Source organism: Piliocolobus tephrosceles, chromosome 11 (genome assembly GCF_002776525.5).
Source record: "Piliocolobus tephrosceles isolate RC106 chromosome 11, ASM277652v3, whole genome shotgun sequence".
Classification (NCBI taxonomy): domain Eukaryota; kingdom Metazoa; phylum Chordata; class Mammalia; order Primates; family Cercopithecidae; genus Piliocolobus; species Piliocolobus tephrosceles.
In genome coordinates, this window is record NC_045444.1 from 115,606,391 (window position 1) to 115,630,019 (window position 23,629).

Below are 23,629 nucleotides of genomic sequence, written 5' to 3' on the forward strand. Positions count from 1 at the left end.
AAAAGAAAAGAAAAGAAAAGAAAAGAAAAGAAAAGAAAAGAAAAGAAGAAAAGAAAAGAGATCATGCTAAATTAGCCTGTTCACCACTGACATCCAAGGTTGCCTCGGGGGCCAAGGGAAGCATCCCCCTGAAGCCAGCCCTCAGGGCTGACCTCAGACGCTGGCCCGACCAGCCAGATGAAAAGGATGTAGTGGAAAGACAGCCAGGGACTCTCCCAATCAAGGCAGACAGATTCAGTCCCAAACAGGAGACCCATGTCAACAACTGCTAATGATCCTGCTTTTCCTGTTCCTCCCCTTGGTATTTCTCTTCTGGGTTACTTCCCTTTTGCAACTCAGAGAAATTCTCATGCTCAGAAATTAGCAGCAATCACAAACTTTATAAAACATTTTAAATAAAAGACATATGTTATGTGCTAAATCCCCAATTATGCATCAGTTTGTTTGTGACAACATTGCTGCTATTTTGCTTTAACAGTATAAGCACTGTGGAATGGGTATTGTACAGCATCCACGTGGCCATATAGGAACTCAGTGGGCATTTTGCATTGGTTATATATCTACACATACAATTTTTACAAGGCATATGACTTTATTGTAGATTGCCTTTTTTTTTTTAAGAAAACTAAATTTGAGGATCTGTGTGGTATATCTGGGTAAAATTATATGATATTTTTAGTATTTTCCTTAGGCTTTCTGGTTTCTGTAAGAAAAGATAAAATTCCAATCCAATTAAACAAGGTAAATCCTCCAGCCTTGGACGTTTGGGAGAAAGACAGCAGGGTGGGTTGGTAGACACGAAACTCAGAATCCACCAACGAGTGTGTAACAACTCACCTGCCAAATCAACTAGCCCTTAAATTCTTTTTTAAATTTTTTATAATGTCCATGAGATCCTGATATTGACCTATGAAAGGTGCAAAAGCAGAAGCCTGCAGAAAAGAAAGAGCTTGCTCAAAATCACATGACACAACTGGCTCACCTGTTTCGAGAGACACCTGTGGACAGACATGGAACCCACTCAGTGGCAGTGGAATCCGGTGGCGGGGAGCAGAGGCTGTGGAGTCAGAATGCTGCAGCTCAAATCTGGGCTCTGCTAGTTACTAACGAGGGACCCTGGGCCACTGAGATGAACTTCTCTATGCCTCAACTAGTTCATCTGTGAAACGGGGCTACATCTGGCACTTAAACTGTTGGGTTGCCATGAGGATGAAATGGCTCTATGACAAGAAAAGTGCATAGATGACTGCTTAATGCATTAATCAACACGTGTTCTTTAGTGTCAGTTCTGTATTATTAAGACTTCTATTTCGATTTTTATTACTATGGTCATCATTATTATCAGTATTTTGTGAAGGCTTTGAGAACTTCAGTGAATGGAGCTGCAAGTCTCAATGCAAAGGAGGGCAGCTCCTGCTGGAGGATAAGGCGGCACACACAGTGCTGACACCTGATCCAGTAATTCCAGAGCCCAGTTCTTCCTTAGAAGCCAGCTTTCTGGACTGCGATAGCAAATCCACTAAATCCCGTTTTCCATCCTACTCCCCACCTCCCAGGTTACGTGTCTGTTCATGTCACTTACATTGCTCTTGTCACATTACTCTGCATCTCAGAACTTCAACCTCCAAACATGGTTCGCCTTCATGTAAATTACACGGTATAATTGAAAGTGCAGGCTCCTGTTCCCCACCACTAAGCCGAGCGTCTGAGTCAAAATCTCTGGGAGGAAGGTACAGGAGTTTGCTTGCCAGGGGATTCTGATACTCACACAAGTTTCAGACGTACTTGTGATTTATTTATTTGGGCACTTGTCTTATTCCTTCTATTTGGTTACACATTGCATCCCCCACAATACCTATTTTTATTCCTTTTTCCACAATACCATGTACACAGTAGGTTTTCAATGACTATTAATTCAATAAATGTTTGCTAACAAGCTGAAGCCACCTAGGATTCCATCTTGCTAGAGAGGAGGAGAAAGGTGTGACAAGCCAGGAGCAAAATCACACACAGCGTCTGATACTCCAAACAGCTCCAACAAGAGTCCTAATGCACTGCCGTGGGTTGTACAGTTAAATAACTCTACTCCAGGAAAAAAAAAAAAAAAAAAAAAAGTGGCTGCAATAGAGGAGAACAGACAAAGACCCAGCTGCCCGAAACATGAATAGCCTAGCAAGGCACTCCCGTCAGCACCCACGGAGAATACAGATCAGTGGAAAATGGGAAATCTGAGATGAGCGAGGGTCTCAATGGTGCTCGCCATAACCCATTTCCAACTTCCCTTTCCTTTGCTTCCTCCTACCTCTTTCCCTCCCCAAACCCAAAGTTGTAAGAGCTATTAGGAAAAAAGAGCAACTACTGTGTGAAGGCCGAGGGTCCCCTGAGCTGGCCCTGCAGCTGGGCCTGGGCTACATTGTGTTCATTATTCCTGGGAGGCGTGAGCCCGAAAGAGCATTCCTTCTGCAGCTGGCATCTTGTGAGCTAAGTTACTTGCAAGAATCAGAGAGGAAACACTGGACTTTGTTCTTGAAGATGATCAGAAAAAAATTGGGGAATATCTAAAAGGATTTTAAACCAAAATTTCAAGGTTCAACTAGATCATTTTTTTTAACAAAACTCAGAACACAAAAGTGACACTGTCCTTGAGAATTAAAGAATACAACACCAGTCCATTTCCAGTTAAAACTTAAGTGTATTCTGTTGATAGTATACAATTTGGAGAATTACGCCTTGCAGGTTTTCTTCCTTCAGATAGAACAACAATGCTGGAAAAGCCCTCAAGAGGTGTTGGCCCAGATTCCTGACTCCAGGGTTATGATTATCTATGCCTGGAATCGCCTCTTCAAGGTTTCTAGGGATGGAGAGTCCATAAATTTTTTATAGTCGAGTGGAATGTGTTTTTCTCCTTGAATGCAGAAGTTCTTCCTGGTGTCCAAATGAAATCATTGCCGATTTCCTTTGTCTAGCTAGCCACACATACCGAGGCCAGCACAAGCAACCCTTGCCCTCTTTGGCACGCTCTTCTGAATTCCTACTATTTTCTTTTTCAACGTCCTTTTAAAAGTAAAATAAATGAGCACAACCTAAGGCAGTACACAGAAAAAATTAGTCCATGAGACATGAACCCTATAATCCTTTTCAGAAAAATGATGGTTTTTATTCTAGCAAATATTTTTCTCTCTCTTACAAACACACACACATTTATTTAATATCTAAATTAGATTGTCAGATTGCTAGGTATTTTTATTTTAAAACTGTGTGGTTTGTGCTCTTCCCATTTTAAACGTACTTTATAGGCTTTATCACACTTAATTCTCCTCCATATACTTGTCCCTACTGATTTCATCTTGCTTTGAGGCACCATCTTCCCTCATAGGAACAGAAATCAAAATAGCATTAATAAATCTTCTGAAGAATGTATAACGAATTTGATCTCAGATCACTTTCAAATTTAATGAGTACTTTTATAATTCCCTTCTATCATCAATTCGCCAAAAGCATTAAATGCAATGGACCTAACGCCAGTTCTGTTGATTCACTCTCTCCTGTTAAGGCAGAGCCACTGACAATAGCTCTTGGGAAGTTGGAAAGTCACCTTATCAGAATTACCATTTAAAATCACTTTAAAATGAGTCACATAGCTCACTTCCCTTATCCCACGGATGATTCCACCCCCCATCGTAATTAGAATGAAACCTAAACTCACCATGACTTCAAGACTCTTTCCCCACCCAGCGCCACCACTCATCATGACTTTCTCAATTTCTCAGGTATACTGGCCCATTCCCTGCTGTTCCCAAACATACCAAGACCACCCACCTCATAGAATTAGTATGTCCTATTCTTTTGCCTGAAAGATTCTCCTGCAAGTTCTTCACAAATTGGATCTCTCGCTAATCATGCTTGTTTACCTAGATTTTCTCCTCCCATGCCCCCCAGCTAGCAGTTAAATCCCACAAAGATGCTGGTGGGTTTTGCCCACACTGTGACTCTGTGCCGGTCAGACAGTGAGCACCCAATGAATATGTGTGGAATGAATGAATGTGGGTGAGGTTTTGTGCATACCACCATCACCCAAGATTGCTGTAGACGCCAACCTGACCACAGCTATGCAAGAACTGATTCCTTAACACTAAGTAATAAGGAAAAGGAGTGTATCTCGAAAGCAATAAGGAAAGCAACAAGGAAAGGAGTGTATCTACAAAGTTATGAAAGAAATCCATATATAAATGCATTTTCCTTGTCCCTTAGTTTATTTCCACTACTCAAAACAAATTTCTGATGATAAAACATATTCTTTGTGATCTCTAAATTGATTACGATATTCATCAACTCAAGCAAAAGAGAGTATTATGTGAGAAAAAATCCAAAGCTTACCAAAATTATATTCTAGTTTTGTTTCCATGTTGGCATTAAAGTTTGCATAAACGAAAAATGCTTTTTCTGGATTCTGGGCCATGAATATTAGTATAAATTTTGAGAACTGAAGCAAAGCGAAAATGCAAAATTATCCCTAAAGGATTTGGAGAGTATAACTGTTAGAAAACTTGATTTTGTGTGTGTGTTTTTTTTCCCATTCTTTAAGATATGTTTTATTCAGATTGAAAGAACAAAGGGAAGAATTATCATTAAGAACTAAACTTTTCTTGCGAACTCCAAAGTTCCACAGAGCTACAGAAATCACAAAGAGAATACAATTTTATTCACATATACTAAAACCCAGGTCTTTATCGGGTTCCAAAAGTGGTAGTGCTATGTCATTAAGAAAAATAAAACAGGATATGAATTCAGTCTACCATCATGCGTGAGTTTATTTTGTTGGTCATTTTATGTTTTCATTCTTAAAACTGATTACCATTGTGAAACACAAGTCTCAAACCCACACATCCTTGAGGCTCTCTCACCAAGAGAACCCCTGCTGACCACGTGCCCCATACCTTGCAGCCACTGTGAGTCCTTGTCTTCATCAACGGTGTGGTCGTGCACAGCTCAATGGCCTCTGGTTCATGGAAGATGACCGCTGGGAGAGGTTCCTTTTTCAGTGTTAGGACATTCAATTTAGACTTCAGCATGGTCTGAAAGTGCTGAAAAGAAGAAAAATAAGCCACATGTAGTTTAATCACTTAGACTTATATGTCCTGCAATTGTACATTAAACCCAATAGCAACTTGTTTGTTTTATTGACTCTGTTCTATTACAGGAAGCGAAGAGATACTTAGTAAAACAGATGAGGGGGAACTGTGTCTTCTCAGGACCTCACAACGTCACTCAAATGAAACTGTGGAGACAGTCAATCCCTAAGCAGAGTCCACAGAAACTTGACTTAGTGGTAAAGTCACCTCACCCAGGACATTATGTTCTGAGAAGCTCTTCTAAGGTACTGTATACAGATGAAACTGTGGCAATGGAATCCATGTAGATTCAGCTACACAAGATGTTTGGAAGAGGATGTTACAGGGGTTATTTTGGGAAAAGTCAAGACATTGTGGAAGGAGAACAGATGAAAAAGTACACAAGACTTCTGCTCTCTGCCTTCCCAAGCTCATTCATGCTGTAGAATCTTAGGAAATTCACTACTTTATGCTAGACCATTTTTATCTGCTGTCTCAGGCCAGGACCCTAGGTAAATATTCATTTCATATGCAACTTCTGTTGGCTCTTGTTGTGAAAGATGCTCAGAATCCAACTAGATTCAATTACTGCTATCCATACCACCCAGTCCAAGACCACCTTTTCTTGGTCTATGATAATGACATCCAAACTGATCCCATCACTTCCCACTTTGTCCCTATACAGAGATTTGCCACACGGTCACCAGAGAGATCCATCTAAAATCTAACTGTGCCATGCCATCTCTGTTCAAACCCTCCTATGTCTTCCCATCTCCTCATGGAAAAATTCCAAGTTCTTATCTTGGCCTTTGAGACCACACATGATTCAGGGACCTACTGCCCCTCTGATTTCATCCCCCATCCCCATCCTCTAAAGTAGGGGTCCAGGCACAGTGTCCTCCTTACTATTCTGAGAATAAGCCAAAGACACCCGTGCCTTAGGACCTCTGATCATGTGGCTCCTGTCCTAGGTATCTGCAAGTCTTGCTTCCTCACCTCCTTGAGGTCTATGATCAAATGTCACCTCATGAGACAGCCCTTCCTCATCAAAATATAAAGCAGCCAGCATACATATACACACACAAACACAGACACATGCCTGGCTCCATGTGCCTGCAGCCTGTGCTTAGTAGGACCTCACGCTCAGAAGGACTCCATGCTTGGTTGAATGCCTTTGGCTTAATGTCTCCATCTTGAAAGTGGGAGGCCAAGGAAAGGGGATGACGTGAGGTTAGGAGTTCAAGACCAGTCTGGCCAACATGGTGAAACCCCGTCTGTACTAAAAATACAAAAAGTAGCTGGGTGTGATGGCGAGCACCTGTAATCCCAGTGACCTGGGAAGCTATAGCAGGAGAATCACTTGAACCTGGGAGGTGGAGGTTGCAGTAAGCCGAGACCGCACCACTGCACTCCAGCCTGGGCGATAAGAGCAAGACTCCATCTCAAAAAAAAAGAAAAGAAAAGAAAAAAATAGAAAGTCTTAATAATTTTATTTTGAACTTCTGTTCTGTAAGGGAAGTCTGATGGGACAGTGGAGCACAGATGTGAGTGGATAAGAAACATAGAGTGTGTGCATCCCCCATCCTTACCACCCACCTTCACAGAGCATTAGTCATGCCCCATAAAGACAGAATTCTGTTGAACTCATGAAATGTAGGAATTTAGCAAGAGTCAAAGTGAGTACAAGGTAAGTATTTAAGCCTATGACTTAAATGAGCAGGGGCATGCACAGCCCCAAGAGGCCATGCCTTGGAACCAGAACTTGCTTCAAGTTCAGAAAGAAATTAGCCTTGTTCTAAGAAACAGGAATGATCATGGAATCCTATCACATCCTTTCCCGCTTGTATTATTTCCATCTACAAGGCAACCACCTACGCTGAAATGATGACACAGAAGGAAAGGGAAAGGTGGGGCAGACACAGTTCCTTTTCCTTTCAGTCCTTCCCTACTCATCCGTAAGATGAAGGCAAAGTGGTGAGGGAAAGACCACAGTGCAATCAAACTAGAACTCAGGACTAAGAAACTCAATCAAAACTGCTCAACTACATGGAAACTAAACAACCTGCTCCTGAATGACTACTGGGTACATAACGAAATGAAGGCAAAAATAAAGATGTTCTTTGAAACCAATGAGAACAAAGATACAACATACCAGAATCTCTGCGACACATTTAAAGCAGTGTGTAGAGGGAAATTTATAGCACTAAATGCCCACAAGAGAAAGCAGAAAAGATCTAAAATTGACACCCTAACACCACAACTAAAAGAACTAGAGAAGCATGAGCAAACACATTCAAAAGCTAGCAGAAGGCAAGAAATAACTAAGATCAGAGCAGAACTGAAGAAGATGGAGACACAAAAATCCCTCCAAAAAATCAATGAATCCAGGAGCTAGTTTGAAAAGATCAACAAAATTGATACACCACTAGCAAGACTAATAAAGAAGAAAAGAGAGAAGAATCAAATAGATGCAATAAAAAATGATAAAGGGGATATCACCACCGACCCCACAGAAATACAAAGTACCATCAGAGAATACTATAAACACCTCTACGCAAATAAACTAGAAAACCTAGAAGAAATGGATAATTTCCTGGACACTTACACTCTCCCAAGACTAAACCAGGAAGAAGGTGAATCCCTGAATAGACCAATAGCAGGCTCTGAAATTGAGGCAATAATTAATAGCCTACCAACGAAAAAAAGTTCAGGACCAGATGGATTCACAGACGAATTCTACCAGAAGTACAAGGAGGAGTTGGTACCATTCCTTCTGAAACTATTCCAATCAATAGAAAGAGAGGGAACCCTCCCTAACTCATTTTACGAGGCCAATATCATCCTGATACCAAAGCCTGACAGAGATACAACAAAAAAAGAGAATTTTAGACCAATATCCTTGATGAACATCAATGCAAAAATCCTCAATAAAATACTGGCAAACCGAATCCAGCAGCACATCAAAAAGCTTATCCACCACGATCAAGTGGGCTTCATCCCCGGGATGCAAGGCTGGTTCAACATATGCAAATCAATAAATGTAATCCAGCATATAAACAGAACCAAAGACAAAAATCACATGATTATCTCAATAGATGCAGAAAAGGTCTTTGACAAAATTCAGCAGCCCTTCATGCTAAAAACTCTCAATAAATTCGGTATTGATGGAACGTATCTCAAAATAATAAGAGCTATTTATGACAAACCCATAGCCAATATCATATTGAATGGGCAAAAACTGGAAGCATTCCCTTTGAAAACTGGCACAAGACAGGGATGCCCTCTCTCACCACTCCTATTCAACATAGTGTTGGAAATTCTGGCTAGGGCAATCAGACAAGAGAAAGAAATCAAGGGTATTCAGTTAGGAAAAGAAGAAGTCAAATTGTCCCTGTTTGCAGATGACATGATTGTATATTTAGAAACCCCATTGTCTCAGCTCAAAATCTCCTTCAGCTGATAAGCAACTTCAGCAAAGTCTCAGGATACAAAATCAATGTGCAAAAATCACAAGCATTCTTATACACCAGTAACAGACAAACAGAGAGCCAAATCATGAATGAACTCCCATTCACAATAGCTTCAAAGAGAATAAAATACCTAGGAATTCAACTTACAAGGGATATAAAGGACCTCTTCAAGGAGAACTACAAACCACTGCTTAGCGAAATAAAAGAGGACACAAACAAATGGAAGAACATACCATGCTCATGAATAGGAAGAATCAGTATTGTGAAAATGGCCATACTGCCCAAGGTAATTTATAGATTCAATGCCATCCCCATTAAGCTACCAATGACTTTCTTCACAGCATTAGAAAAAACTGCTTTAAAGTTCATATGGAACCAAAAAAGACCCCACATTGCCAAGACAATCCTCAGCCAAAAGAACAAAGCTGGAGGCATCACGCTACCTGACTCCAAACTATACTACAAGACTACAGTAACCAAAACAGCAAGGTACTGGCACCAAAACAGAGATATAGACCAATGGAACAGAACAGAGCCCTCAGAAATAATACCACACATCTACAGCCATCTGATCTTTGACAAACCTGACAAAAACAAGAAATGGGGAAATGATTCCCTATTTAATAAACGGTGCTGGGAAAATTGGCTAGCCATAAGTAGAAAGCTGAAACTGGATCTTTTCCTTACTCCTTATATGAAAATTAATTCAAGATGGATTAGAGACTTAAATGTTAGACCTAAAGCCATAAAAACCCTAGAAGAAAACCTAGGTAATATCATTCAGGACATAGGCTTGAGCAAGGACTTCATGTCTAAAACACCAAAAGCAATGACAACAAATGCCAAAATTGACAAATGAAATCTAATTAAACTAAAGAGCTTCTGCACAGCAAAAGAAGCTACCATCAGAGTGAACAGGCAACTTACAGAATGGGAGAAAATTTTTGCAATCTGCTCATCTGACAAAGGGCTAATATCCAGAACCTATAAAGAACTCAATCAAATTTACAAGAAAATAACAAACAAACCCATCAAAAAGTGGGCAAAGGATATGAACAGACACTTCTCAAAAGAAGACATTCATACAGCCAACACACACATGAAAAAATGCTCATCATCACTCGCCATCAGAGAAATGCAAATCAAAACCACAATGAGATACCATCTCACACCAGTTAGAATGGCAATCATTAAAAAATCAGGAAACAACAGGTGCTGGAGAGGATGCGGAGAAATAGGAACACTTTTACACTGTTGGTGGGACTGTAAACTAGTTCAACCACTGTGGAAAACAGTGTGGTGATTCCTCAAGGATCTATAACTAGAAATACCATTTGACCCAGCCATCCCTTCACTGGGGATATACCCAAAGGATTATAAGTCATGCTGCTATAAAGACACATGCATACGTATGTTTATTGCAGCACTATTCACAATAGCAAAGATTTGGAATCAACCCAAATGTCCATCAGTGACAGACTGGATTAAGAAAATGTGGCACGTATACACCATGGAATACTATGCAGCCATAAAAAAGGGTGAGTTTGTGTCCTTTGTAGGGACATGGATGCAGCTGGAAACCATCATTGTCAGCAAACTATCGCAACAGAAAACCAAACACTGCATGTTCTCACTTATAGGTGGGAACTGAACAATTAGATCACTTGGACACAGGAAGGGGATCATCACACACCGGGTCCTATTGTGGGGAGGGGGCAGGGGGGAGGGATAGCATTAGGAGATATACCTAATGTAAATGACGAGTTAATGGGTGCAGCACACCAACATGGCACATGTATACATACGTAACAAACCTGCACGTTGTGCACATGTACCCTAGAACTTAAAGTATAATAATAATAATAATAAAAAGAAAGTGCACGTATCAAGAAGTGAGATAAAAACAGGTAAGTTAGTTTTGTGCAGTGTTTTCACTGTTCCAACAAAAACAAAATACGGCATGGACTAGAAAATGCAAAGTGGATAATGTATCTGTTCCCATCCTTATATTTGCATTTAAAGTAGGCACTGCACAATATAAATTTCATGCTCAGAATCTAAATGTTTAATTTTTCTTTACTTAGAACAGCATTAAATAGCAAATAATCATTTTAAAAACACCAGGACTATTCCAGACAAAGATTCATTTTTAAAAAGCTTTATGTTTTGGTACCTTCTGTGGTACGTTTCTTCTGCTTTTTGAAAAAGAAACACTGAATTTTCATTTACACTGGTCCCTATGAGTTGTGTAGCCAGTTTCCACACATATATACTCATCTCTGCCTACTCCTTGTCCCTGCTTTATTATTGCTATAATTTATCCCTATTTATCACCACTATAAGATTATGTACTTGTTTTGTTTACTTTATTGTCTTCCAGTAGAATATAAAAGCACCATAGGAAACTATTTTATTCAAGGACGTATCACAAGGGCCTAAAACAGTTCCTGGCACATTTCAGAAGTCTAATGAATATTTGCGGAAGGTAATGAAGGTAGTGTAATTAAAAAAAAAATAAACTACAAATATAAAAAAAATTGAAATCAGGATTCATAGACTAGATCAGCTCACTACTTAGTCCAAGTTGACCTTAAGGACCTGGTATGGTTTATGAAACAAACTCAAGCCTGAAAGAAGTGGATAAAAATACATGTACACAAGTACCTTTGCCTCAGTAAAAATTGCCAAAAACAGTTCTTTTAAAACTGGAGATCATTATGTTACATGAAATAAGCCAAGCACAGAAAGACAAACATTGCATGTTCTCATTTATTTGTGGGATCTAAAAATAAAAACAATTGAACTCATGAACATAGAGAGCAGAAAAATGGTTACCAGAGGCTGTGAAGGGTAGTGGGGGGCTGTGGGGGAAGGTGGGGATGGTTCATGGGTACAAAAAAACATAAGTTAGAAAGTATGAATAAGACCTACTATTTGACAGCACAGCAGGATGACTATAGGCAATAATAACTTCATTGTACATTTTAAAATTAGTTAAAACAGTGTAATTGGATTGTCCATAACAAAGGCTAAACGCTTGAAGGCATGGATACCCCATTCTCCATGATGTTATTACTGTGCATCACATGCCTGAATCACAACAGCTCATCTCATATCAGGGCAGTAGAAATTTTGGAATTTGTGGCAGGACAAAGTGTCTTTTTCACAAGTCCACTAGGATTCCATCTGGCCTCTCTGGTGGTCCATTTAAAGCATTGACTTGGCTAGGCTACCATGCCCAGTTATTGAAACACCAATTTATGTGTGTGTTGCTGTAAAGGTATTTTGTAGATGTGATTAAAGTCCATAATCAGTTGATTTGAAGTAAGGGAGAGTACCCGAGATAATTAGGGTAAATCTGATTCAATCGGTTCAAAGACCTTAAGAGGCAGCCCAGACTTCTCTGAAGAAGAAGATATTCCTCCTGTGGATGCCAGTTTCAGCCCACGGTTCCAGCCCACCCTTTCTGACAGTCTCCCTTGCAGTTTTGGACTTTTCTTGCCAGCCCCCACAACTGCATATGCCAATTCCTTGAATAAACCTCTAAATATAGATGTCCTACTAGTTCTGTCCCTCTGGCTGAACCCCAATTGTTACAGCCACCTTGTAGAATACAAAGTTGCCAGCTCTGAGGGCAACTTTTTTTTTAATGGAAAAGACACTTACCCTTAAGTTTTCCAGAGTGTTTGATTTGTGTTAAAATAAAAGAAAAGTAAGGGCAAGTCTTCGTATTAATCTGGAAGTTTCTGTCCTTGCTCCTAACTGATTCCAGCCCAATGCCGAGTGTAGGGTTTGGAGTCGCCAAGAAGGGACAGTGGTCTGGAAAGAGCCACATAGATCACTGAGAGTGAGATCTGAAGGTGGCTTGCCAAGTTGGTTGGGAAAGACATTGGGACCAACAGAGGAGGAAGATAAAGGAAGAGGGAAGCTCCGAAGGTGAGGTTTGAGTAAGTGGGGGTATCTCCTCTGTCTGCCATTTTCCTCAAGCTCTACAAGACATTCATAAAAGCACAGATCATCAGTCCAACTTCTGCCACACAGCAATTTTCTGAAGAGGGCACTAGAAGTGGCCCTGCTTTCAGGAGCGTGAGACAACCACACTGCCTGGAAGTTCCGAGATGGTCTTCCCATCCCTGTTGTAAACCAAATACTGCAACCATTGATTCAGTCACTAAGCAAACAGAGACTGAAAGGTGTGGGCCAGCACACATGCCCCTGTGATTGCTTGGCTGGGGAGCCAAGTGAAATAAATATACAGATAAACAGAAAAAAAAAAAAAAAAAAAAAAGCTAAATTGGAGAAGGAAGAGAACAGAGTTCAAATTCCAACTTCAACACAACGTTGTGCAACCTCAGCTACCTAACTCTTCTGAGCTTGTCTTCTCCAGCCAGGCAGGCATGTGCCACACATTTGCCTGCTGATTCATTCCACCTTCCCTGAACACCTATATGCAGCCAAACACTGTGGTAACCACACCTGGAACAGAAATAAAACATTAGTCTCTGCGCAAAAGGGTTTCTCACGGTTGATGGAGACTGTTAAGTCAAATGACAACTGCAAATCTGTATGAGAAGCTCTTTAGCAAAGCTAAAGACAGACAAAGAAAATATTTGAGGTGAAATAGAGAAAATGATTCCTTTAAAAGGAATACTTTTAATGACTTCGTCTTCTTTGCCCACTCTCAAAAGATGGAGGTTAAAGAGGGAAATAAAATGTGGATTGCCTGATGAATTATTGAATCTATAAGAATACATCTTCCTATGGCCAAATTAACATTTTATGTAACTCTGAGTGGCTCTGGTACATTTTCGGTGGTTAAAAGTGTGAGAGTCATAGCTGCTTCTGCTTTGGAACACTCTTCTGTCCCCTTCCTTGGGAAAGCTTCTCCACGACTGCATGCTGCCTTATTGAATGAGGCTGTCAGTCACAGTTCCTTGCCCCCAACACTGAATAATGTCCTTGCCCCTTTTACACAAAGAATATGCAACATGACACAGGCTGACCATCCGAGTGCCTCATGCCCCTGCCCAAAAGCATTGGTTCAGAGGAAATTCAAGACTGGCTGAACAGAATGTCCTGGAGATGGGCATGCAGGGTTGTGGACTGGAGTGATGTGAGCCCAGAGCTGCTGCTGGCCTCCTTCCCAATCGAAGTCAGCCTGAGAGTGAGACCACACCGAGACAAGGAAAGATAGACAGAAACAGAGAAACTTCCTGAGAAATGGAAAGACAGCCTTCACATCATTGAAGCCCTGGATCCAGCTGGATGTAACTCAGATCCAGCCAGGGACTCACCTAGAATCTAAACCAATGCATACCATTTTATGTTTAAACAAGCTTGCATTGGGTGTCTGATCCTTGCAACTAAGAGAATCTTGCAATACAAATACATGGTAATGAAAAATCTCCTGTGAAAATAAAAAGAAGCCATTAACAAAAATTTTAAAAAGACATCATCAATTTTAAAACTGCAGAAACGCATGGTAACATTATCTCTTTTTTTAAAGTGAATCTTGTACTTATTTGAATAGACTAAACCTTAATGATAAAGTACCAACTAATAATCTGAAGTAGGTATTACAGTCCCCAGGTTATCTATATCTAAGACAAAGTCCTCTGAGGTACTGCCAAATGAAATGAGTTCCAACTCTCAAGAAACAGCCAAATAGTGTACCCGCAGTGGCATCCCACTTAGGCGGCCCGTGCTCTTACTGGATAACAGAGTCCTATATGCCATACCCAGTTCCGTGGCCTTGTACTTCCTGGTCCTGTTTTCTCATCTGTCAAGTTTAAAATGCTATATTAGCCATGTCAAAAACAATATCACTTGTACTTTGCATGGACTGGCAAGTGCGATACAGACAATGCACCTAAAAATAGCATAAAGAAATAGCATTATAAAAAGGCAACAGAAGAAGAATCTAATAGAGGAGCTTGGAAAAGCTACTGCTCCCAAACCAAAGGTGTACAGAGTTCCATAAAGAAAATGTGTTATTCATTTTTAAAGAACAGAAGTGAATAGTGTTGTAGAAAACTAGGGCGCTGCCCTGGACAAATTAAACAAAGCTTGGCTTTCTGCATTGGGTGTTTTATGTGTGATCCCAAAATAGAGCCTCTAAATCAAGCCCCATTATGCAGATGGGGTGATCGCCATGCCCTGTATAATTTTACAGTTGGCACTGCTTCCTAGCCCTATTCAGACATTAATCTCTGACAGTTTAGCAAGTGGCAATTTACATATTTTACCAATTCAAATTGGTTGTATTTCACCTTTGTATTGATTTTGTATCTAAAATATAAAGCATCTTTGGAAGGCAAACCCTGCTTAATGTTTTTATAAGATAACTGGAACACTATTCATACTTAAAAGAGAGGGAAGGCATTAAGATTTTAATCTTCCGTTCATCCTCACATGTTGAAGACAGACTATAATGGTCAGTTTTAACTTGCAAATTACTGACTTAGTAATGCCCTAATCAAGCTTCAAAAATATGGCAAATGTTCATCTTAATAGAACCACAAGGAACAACTGGGTGAATCAGACTAATGGAAAACTTCAGTCCAAATAAATGTTAATTTGTACAAGTGCACAGAAAACACTAGGGCTTTGACATTCTATTTATAATCATGCTTCATTTTATTACTTTGGGGATTCCTAAGGATTAACGGAACTCACTTGTGGTTTTCTTACGTTATTCTATACCACTTATTTTAAATAAGGTATATGAGAAAAGAAACCATAGCGACACTTTTTTCTGACCTTTAATAAGACATCTTATTTATTATTCTTCTTAATGAAAATTCTTAGATTTCTGCTTTTAAGTATTTATTCTACCATTTTTCACAGAAATAAATGACATAAAAGCAAAAGAAAATTCTGTTCAATAAACAATTTTATATTTAACAACTAATTTGTATATAATTAAAAGTAATTACATGAAAGAAGAAAAATTTCACTTAAAATGAACTTTTATTTAAACTTTTTAAAAACTATTTTTCTCTTACATATGAGTTCAACTTATAACCTATAAATATTTTAAATGCTAAGAGTTTGTCTACTTTTTCCTTTGATCCTTTTTTAATGCAAAACAGGTTGAATAATCTCCAAAATCTAGCAGGCATATACAAAATTAAACCTTTTTCTTCAAGAATTAACCTTCTTATGAAGTTTATGTCAATTTGGTATTTCAAGAAAAGAAAAACCTACACCAATTTGGCATTTATCTTCTTGTTACAATTCAGCCTAGTCACTGTCTTATTCAGAATAGTTTCAGTTTAATTTTAAAGGCCTACATCCCAAACGCTCATAAATTTAAAAGGCTCTCTATATCTATTAAAGAAATGGCTATTATTAAGCTAACTGAAAATACTCATGTTCACACAGCCATATTTATTCATGCAGCTTTGATCATGGAAGCATTTTTTTTTTTTTTTTTAACATCACAGATTCTCTCAAGTGATTATGTGGGAGAGGCACCAAAATAACTCCATGCCCAGGGAGTATGCAAAAGCCCCCAAGGCTTGTGAAGGGCTCACTTACTCAGTGGGGGGGGAAGAGATGGTGTGTGCACGCGCGCGCGGGTGTGTGTACTAATTCACTGATTTTCTTTGTCACTGACTTGAAATACACACACACACACACACACACACAAATGTGTTATGTTCCTAGTTAAGTAATTTCTGTCATCTTCTAAACCATTTTTCTATATGTAAACAGTTATTTTTCCAACTGTGAACAGTTAAACAATTCATTGTTAAACATGGGTTACAAGCTGCCTCTAGGTAAGTTTTATTTAATTCACAGACTGCTTTGTTGTTAACATTTGAAGCAGTATTCAAAAATGGAAATATATACATAGTTGAAATCTATATTTCCACGTCTTTTGAAAAATCAGAAGTTCTGCAAAAGGAATATTCCCTGCCAGTAACAATTAGCTCAAGCTGACTGCTGCAACTGCCTTATTGATCTAGGGGCTTTCCTCTGCATTTGACTATGGTCTCTGCCTGCCCTCCTGCCAACTTTCTCGTTTATACTAAACACCATTTGCTATTTTTATAGTCATTATATGCCTTACCAAATTCACTCCTATACATTACTTGCTTGACCCTTTTAGGCATTTGAATTTGCAACCCCTGATGTAAAATGCCAAACGCTGGGAGTACAGAAGAAAAATCTCACCTACTCATGAAAAAAAAAAAAATTCAAGTATAGCTGAATTGACTCTCACCTATATTTAAATTATGAAAATTGAACTAACAGGGTGTGAGTCAGTGAATGATAGAGAGAATAATACTATAAACAGATCAACATGCCTGTCTGTCATTGCACTCAATGAGTATGGGACATGATCAAGTACTTAGAAATCTGCTCTTCTCTGAGTTATTCCCACATGCCCCTGGTGGTATGAGTATCTTGTTGCACTGAATACAATTAAAATGCTAACAATCAATATTGTTTACTTCCACTTTTAATCAGGATGAATTAACATGAACACGGATGACCCTCCTACTTAAAACAACCAAAAGTTATGAAACAACAGTATGTGACGCTGGATATGAAGCAATGAAGGACAGTGGCCCCTGAGAGATGTGGAACAAATGAGGTAAGCTGTACAACTGTCCAGCTTCCTGCCTTGAAACAGCTTGCAGGCTGCAGAGCAGGGAGGAGAAACACAAGCAGGGCGCAGCCGAATCCCTGAGCTAAGGAGACAGAGATGAAAGCCTGGAGAGACAAATAAGAGAAGAGAACTTCACAGAGAGAGAATTCTGTAAATCTTCAGAGGGTCTCCTTAAATATTCAGCTGACTACTGATCAGCATATGCATGAAAGGAAACTCACGGCTGGATAAGATCCACTGGAAAGAATAAGAGATTAGAGTGCTGGTGCTCACACAGGGCCAGTTACATTGCCTGCTCGCATCAGCCAGACTGAAAAAACTCGAGTCACAGAGCAATGGGTAGAGAAATCAAGAAGTTGTAGTCCCAGTAGTGGAGAAATTAGCACTAGACTACATGTTGCTCTGGTCTCAACTACAAATCTTAAAAGGAAGATTCAAAGGATCAAATTGCTTCCAAGTAATTTAACAGGATCTAACAATAACAAAAAGTTGAAGAATATAGGAGTACAAAAATATCCAGTATCCAATAAGGTAAAATTTAAATGACCTAACATCCAATCAAAAATCACCAGACAAGGCCCGGCATGGTGGCTCATGCCTGTAATCCCAACACTCTGGAAGGCTGAGACTGGCAGATCGCTTGAGCTCAGGAGTTCAAAACCAGCCTGGGCAAGATGGTGAAACCCCATCTTTACTAAAATTACAAAAAATTAGCCATAGTTACAGCCACTTGGGAGGCTGACATGGCGGGATCACTTGAGCCCAGGAGTTTGAGGCTGCAGTGAGCTATAATCAAGCCACTGCACTCCAGCCTGGGTGACAGAGCGAGACCCAGTCTCAAAAAAAAAAAAAAAAAATCATCAGACATGAGACATGCAAAAAGGCAAGAAAATAAAATCCAAGAGGGTTAATAAACCAGTTAATCAAAGCCTACCCAGAATTGACAACGATGTTACAATAAACAGGCAATGACCTTAAAACTATATTCAATATTTCACTGATGGTTTTAACCAGTGCAATAAGGCAATAAAAAGAAATAGTAAGAATCCATATTGGAAAGGAAGAAGTAAAATTGTCTTTATTCATGGAAAATTTGATTATCTTTATAGACAATCCAACAATTCTTTTAGATAACCTAAAAAAAAAAAAAACTACTAGAATGGATGAGTTTAGCAAAGTTGAAGGAAACAAAATCAATAAACAAAATTCTATTGTTTTTCTATTGTCTGGTAATGAAAAATTAGCAATGACAGCAGATGTCCTTATAAAAGACTTGTACACGAATGCTCACGGTAGCTATATTTTTAATAGCAGAAAATTAGAAACAACCTAAATGTTTCTCATCAAGCGAAGGGACAAACTGTGGTATATCCACACAATGGAAAGCTCTTCAACAAAGTGAAAAGGAAGAAACTACAGAGGCACTCTACAACATAAATTATCAAATGATTATCCTGAGAACGCAAACAAAAAAAAGAGAACATACTGTATGATTCCCTTGATACAGCATTCTAGGAAATAGAAATCAGTGGAGAGTGACTGAGAGAAGATCAATGGTTGCCTGGGGATAGTGAGGAATGCAGGGAGGAGAGTGAGGTACGTGAAGAAAGCTTTGTGGTGACGGTCTCATGCAGGTTTACAAATATCCAAACCTACCAACTTGTGTACTTTACATATGCATGGTTTATTATATGTCAAGCATACCTCATTAAAATTATTTTTCAGAGACAAAATAGTTTCAAGTAATTTGGCCCTTTTATTCAGTCAAACAGCTTCATCTGATTGCTCAATGCTAGAGGGAAAATTCGCTGAGTGGAACACACTAAGAAATAAATTCTGACCTCTAACATGGTGCCTTCCTAAGAGACTTTCAAGAAAAAGTTTGACTCTATATGATTTTAATCTCTATGCTGACTTTGAAACTTAACTGTTGCATTGATATTACTCCCTATAAAATTAATAGTCAATGTCCTTCTCCTTGGATAAATGGCTAATTCTAGGATTGGGGCAAGAAAAGCAAAAGATGATCCTAGGGCATCTTGTTGAGCTAGAAAGGAAGACAGTGCTCATAAAATGATGAGGACTTGTCAGATGAACGCTGGGAATAACCTGAAGTAGCTCTCAATTTGGCCAACATTAGACAGTTTCAGTAACAATAAATGATGGTTGTAATGGATTATAACCCTAGACTAAAAAAAAAAATCAATGAACAATACTGAAAAGAAAAGAAAAGAAAAGGAAAAGAAAAGAAAAGAAAAGGAAAAGGGAAAGGGAAGGGGAAGGGGAAGGGGAAAGGAAAGGAAAGGAAGAGAGAAGGAAGGAAGGAAGGAAGGAAGGAAGGAAGGAAGGAAGGAAGGAAGGAAGGAAGGAAGGAAGGAAGGAAGGACGGGAGGGGGTAGGGAGGAGAGGGAGACAAGAAAAGGAGAAACGAAAGAAGGGAGGAAGGAAGAAACTCACAGTAAAGTTGCACTTTTGTAAATATAGAAGAAATTATTAAAATCTAAAGTTACCATATTGCAAACACTATAGCAATGTTTCAGGCATGAATCACTGTTTAATGCTAAAATTAGTGGGCTAAATATGATGAGAATGAATATATTTATATTGTCTCAAAGAATCTTTCCAGAAGATACTTATTTTACAAAAAGAACTTTACTTTGGCAAAACCTGGCAGACATCACCTTGACTAAGTGACCAAAATAACCATCTCTAACAATGAGAAATATTGACATAATTTGTCTCTAGATATAATATACTGAGAAGGTTACAAAGCCACTTCTGTAGTATTCCTGCCAAAAATGCATAACCTGAATGTGATCATTAGAAAATACAGACAAACCCAAACTGAGAGATATGTCAAGAATAACAGGCCAGAACTCTTCAAAAATGTTACAGTTACAAAAGGCAGAGAATGACAGTAGAACTGACCAGATTAAAGAATACTAAAGAGATATGACTACTAAACTCAATATATGATCTTAAATTGACATATACCTCACAAAAAGGCATTAGTGGAACAACTGACAAAATTTGAATCAGGTCCTAAAATACAAAATAGTATTTTACCAATATTGCTTTCCTGGTTTTTATTATACTATGATTATATGAAATTTTATCATTTGGGGACGCTTGAAAATTCTTTATACTATTTTGTCACTACTGAAATCTAACATTAGTTTAAAATGAAAAGTTTTAAAAATGAAAAGTAGTCTTTGAAGTTTTGAATTTTTATGTTAATTATTGTTAAACATCACTTGTACATTTTCAATTAATACTTTTTAAAACTAACTTTAGATTTAACTTGTGTTCAGATTTTAGCATCATACACCTACTACTCCATTGTAGACTGTTATATTCTAGTATCCGACAAGAAGTCTGTTATAATTCTTATTTTTGTTTCTTGTAATATGTCTTTTGTTTCTGACTGCTTTTAAGATTTTCTATTTATTTTTAGTTTTCAACTGTTTGAATATAATGAAGCTAGTTATATAACTTGTTTCAGTATTTATCATGTTTATTGTTATTTGAGCTTCTTGAATCTGTAGATCTGTGGTTTGACATCTTCCATTATTTTTGGAAAAATATTCAGCCTTTATGTCTTCAATATTTCTTACATCCCATTCTCTCTCTCTTCTCCTTCTGGCATTTCAATTACATATATTTTAGACAATTTTATAGTATCCCACAAATCTTGTATGTTCTGTTCTAATTTCATACACTCTTTTTTCTTTCTGGATTTCAGTTTGGGTAATTTCTCTTGACCTATATTCAAGTTCACTTATTTTTCCTTTGGCTGTGCTGAATCTACTAATAAGCTCATTAAGGGCCTTCTTCATCCCTTTTACTTTGTTGTCGTTGTTTCTGCTATTGCTACTGTTTTCCCCAGTAGTTACATCTGACTGTTTCTTACATGGTTTTTATCAATTTGCTGAAATTCCCTATATGTTCATGCATGCGTTCCACTTTTTTCAATACTTGTTTGATATATTAAATATTAATCATCATTATTTTAAATTCCATATCTGAGTCTACTCAGAGTCTGGTTCTTTCAACAGCTTTTTCTCCTCACAATAATTTTTTTCCTTATTTCTATGTGTGTGTCTCATGTATTTTGGTTGAATGTTGAACATCATGTCCAATATAGTCTAAGGTAAATAGCATTTTTGCATTACATTCTTCTGCCCAAGTTAATTATTGTGGGGTTTCAAGTCGACCTAGTCTAGAACTGGGTTGAGTTTGGGTTTTATTGCTCTACCACAGGCTTCCATTTCTCTAGCATTAGCTTGTCCTTAAGGTGGAGTCTGGTTTGCTTAAAAGTAATCATCCATTATTGCCTCAATATTCCTATGCTACCCTCAGCTTTCTTTGTACACCTGAGACTAGGAGAAGGTCCCTCTCCTCACTCTTGCCTTGTCTCCAAAGTCTGACTGCAATTGCTTGATACTAGTCTGTGAGTTAGTATAAACACTCCTTGGGCATCCAGCTCCCAGTGGTTCTACACTTTCACGCTAGCCCACAATTGACTTTTAAAAATGCAGTAATTTTAGCTGGATTTTTCTTACCCCTTTGTATTGCAGTCCATAGTCTTCCTGTGATTTGCCATGAGTGAGTCAGAATTCATTTGCAGTGCCTTTTGGGAGCCCCTGTTTTCTATATATCAGTCTAGTTGGATGTACTATATGATCCCAGATCATAGTACGTGATTTGATGGGTTCAAGAGAAGTCATGATTGTGTAAATTATCTACATTTTTCTTTTTTTAAGTTTTTAAACAGGCTCAGAAGGTGTGGATTTTTCTTATTGGTAAAACGAAAGCAATGCTTTCTCTAGCTTTCTACTTCCTAGGCAGAAACTACTAGTCAAATTCATATTTTTAACCAGTTAAAAATTAATACATTGAGGAATGCTATATGTTTGGCAGATACAAATAAAATGTTCTGAAATAGGCATTAGCATTACTTATCATTTCCAAAGGTCCTAAGGTCCTTTCTCTCAAATGCTGTCTCTTTCCAACTCAGGTAATTATGTTTTCATGAATATTGACTATCTCGTTGTGGTCAGCTTCCTATCTGCCTTCTCAGACATCTCCTCTTACAGATATAGTAACCCTATCCTCCCTGAAAAATAAATGTGGAAACATGAACCCTGCAACTCCCTGTAGAAAAACTACCCAGAATTGCAGAATATTAAGAATAGAAGCAATGTCTCAGATGACTTAGACCAACTCCCTTAATTCACAGATGAAGAAACTAAAGTCCAGAGAAGAGAAGCAATGAGTCCAAGGTCATCCAGAACCACAGGCTTCAAAGAAAACTAGACTTACAACCCCAGACATCTGGTGACTGGCTCAGTTCTGGAGACAGCATGCCATCCCAGATCACTTCCGCACCCCTGTCGAGAGCTGACAAGGTAGCTGCTGCATCATCCCTTAGAACCATGAAATGGAAACCTTTATAATCAGAAAATCCTAGGTTCAGTCATGCATCCAAACATTTGACTTTGGCCAAGCTGCATATACTTCCTGAGCCTTGGTTGCCCATAATATAAGGCCAATAATACCTTTCATGAAAAATGGTTATAAATATGTGTGTGTGTGTGTGTGTGTGTGGTGTGTGTGTGTGTGCATGTGTGTGACAGAGAGACATGAGTGTGAAACACATCTTTCTCATCAACTATCTGGCACTTTACAAGGATGTTGCTATTTACCTTCCAATAATACTCTAAAATAGCAGGGCAAATTCATTTTGAGGCATTTGAATGTCAGAGTACAGATTCTCCAACATCTTGCAACATTTCCCCCAACAATGTATGTTAAGTACGTAGAAGAGTAACTGGCACATGCACACGTTTACAAAAATTTTTATTCTTTTCCCTCCTATTTTCTGCCATTTAAATATAGACAACCATTTAAAAATGTGTAAAAGCAAATATACAAAAGTGTTAACAGCAGCTATTATCAGGTTGTGGAATTGAGCATAATTTTTGTCTCTTTTCTCTTTTGCCCTCATTTTGATAATTTTTATTTTCTACCAATTTAAAAAAATGTGTTTTCATTTTATGGAAAGTTTAATGTAAGTGATTTGTAATTAGATGGCAGATGAGGCACAGATCAAGTAAATGCCTCTTCATGACAGTCTTTGATGCACGCACGCATGGCAGGGCTCCAAGAAACACAAAGCAGCCTCTGAACACCTGCCCAAACCAAGTGCAGAGGGAGAAACAGCCCTGAGTGCTTATCTTCCTCCGAAGTAATAAATGAGGACACAGAGCAGAGAATAAAAACAAAACAGAGTAAATATACTTTCAAAAGAATGAAAGAAGTCAGACAAAACAATGTAAGATTTAGAAACCAGACCAAATGTTATGAATTTAAGAATCCAGGGACTACTTCTCATTTTGTCCCAAGGAACTTCATTCAGTCCCCAAGTATAC

At 38.5% G+C, this 23,629-nt stretch overlaps 1 protein-coding gene across 1 annotated transcript in view; it reads right to left on the reverse strand.

Moving 5' to 3' along the window:
- PID1 (phosphotyrosine interaction domain containing 1) overlaps positions 1–23,629 on the reverse strand; it is a 255,079-nt gene that overhangs the window by 130,990 nt on the left and 100,460 nt on the right. Inside the window, exon 2 of the mRNA XM_023193932.3 lies at positions 4,938–5,084. Coding sequence (XP_023049700.1) covers positions 4,938–5,084 — 147 coding nt within the window. The remainder of the gene's footprint in view (positions 1–4,937; positions 5,085–23,629) is intronic.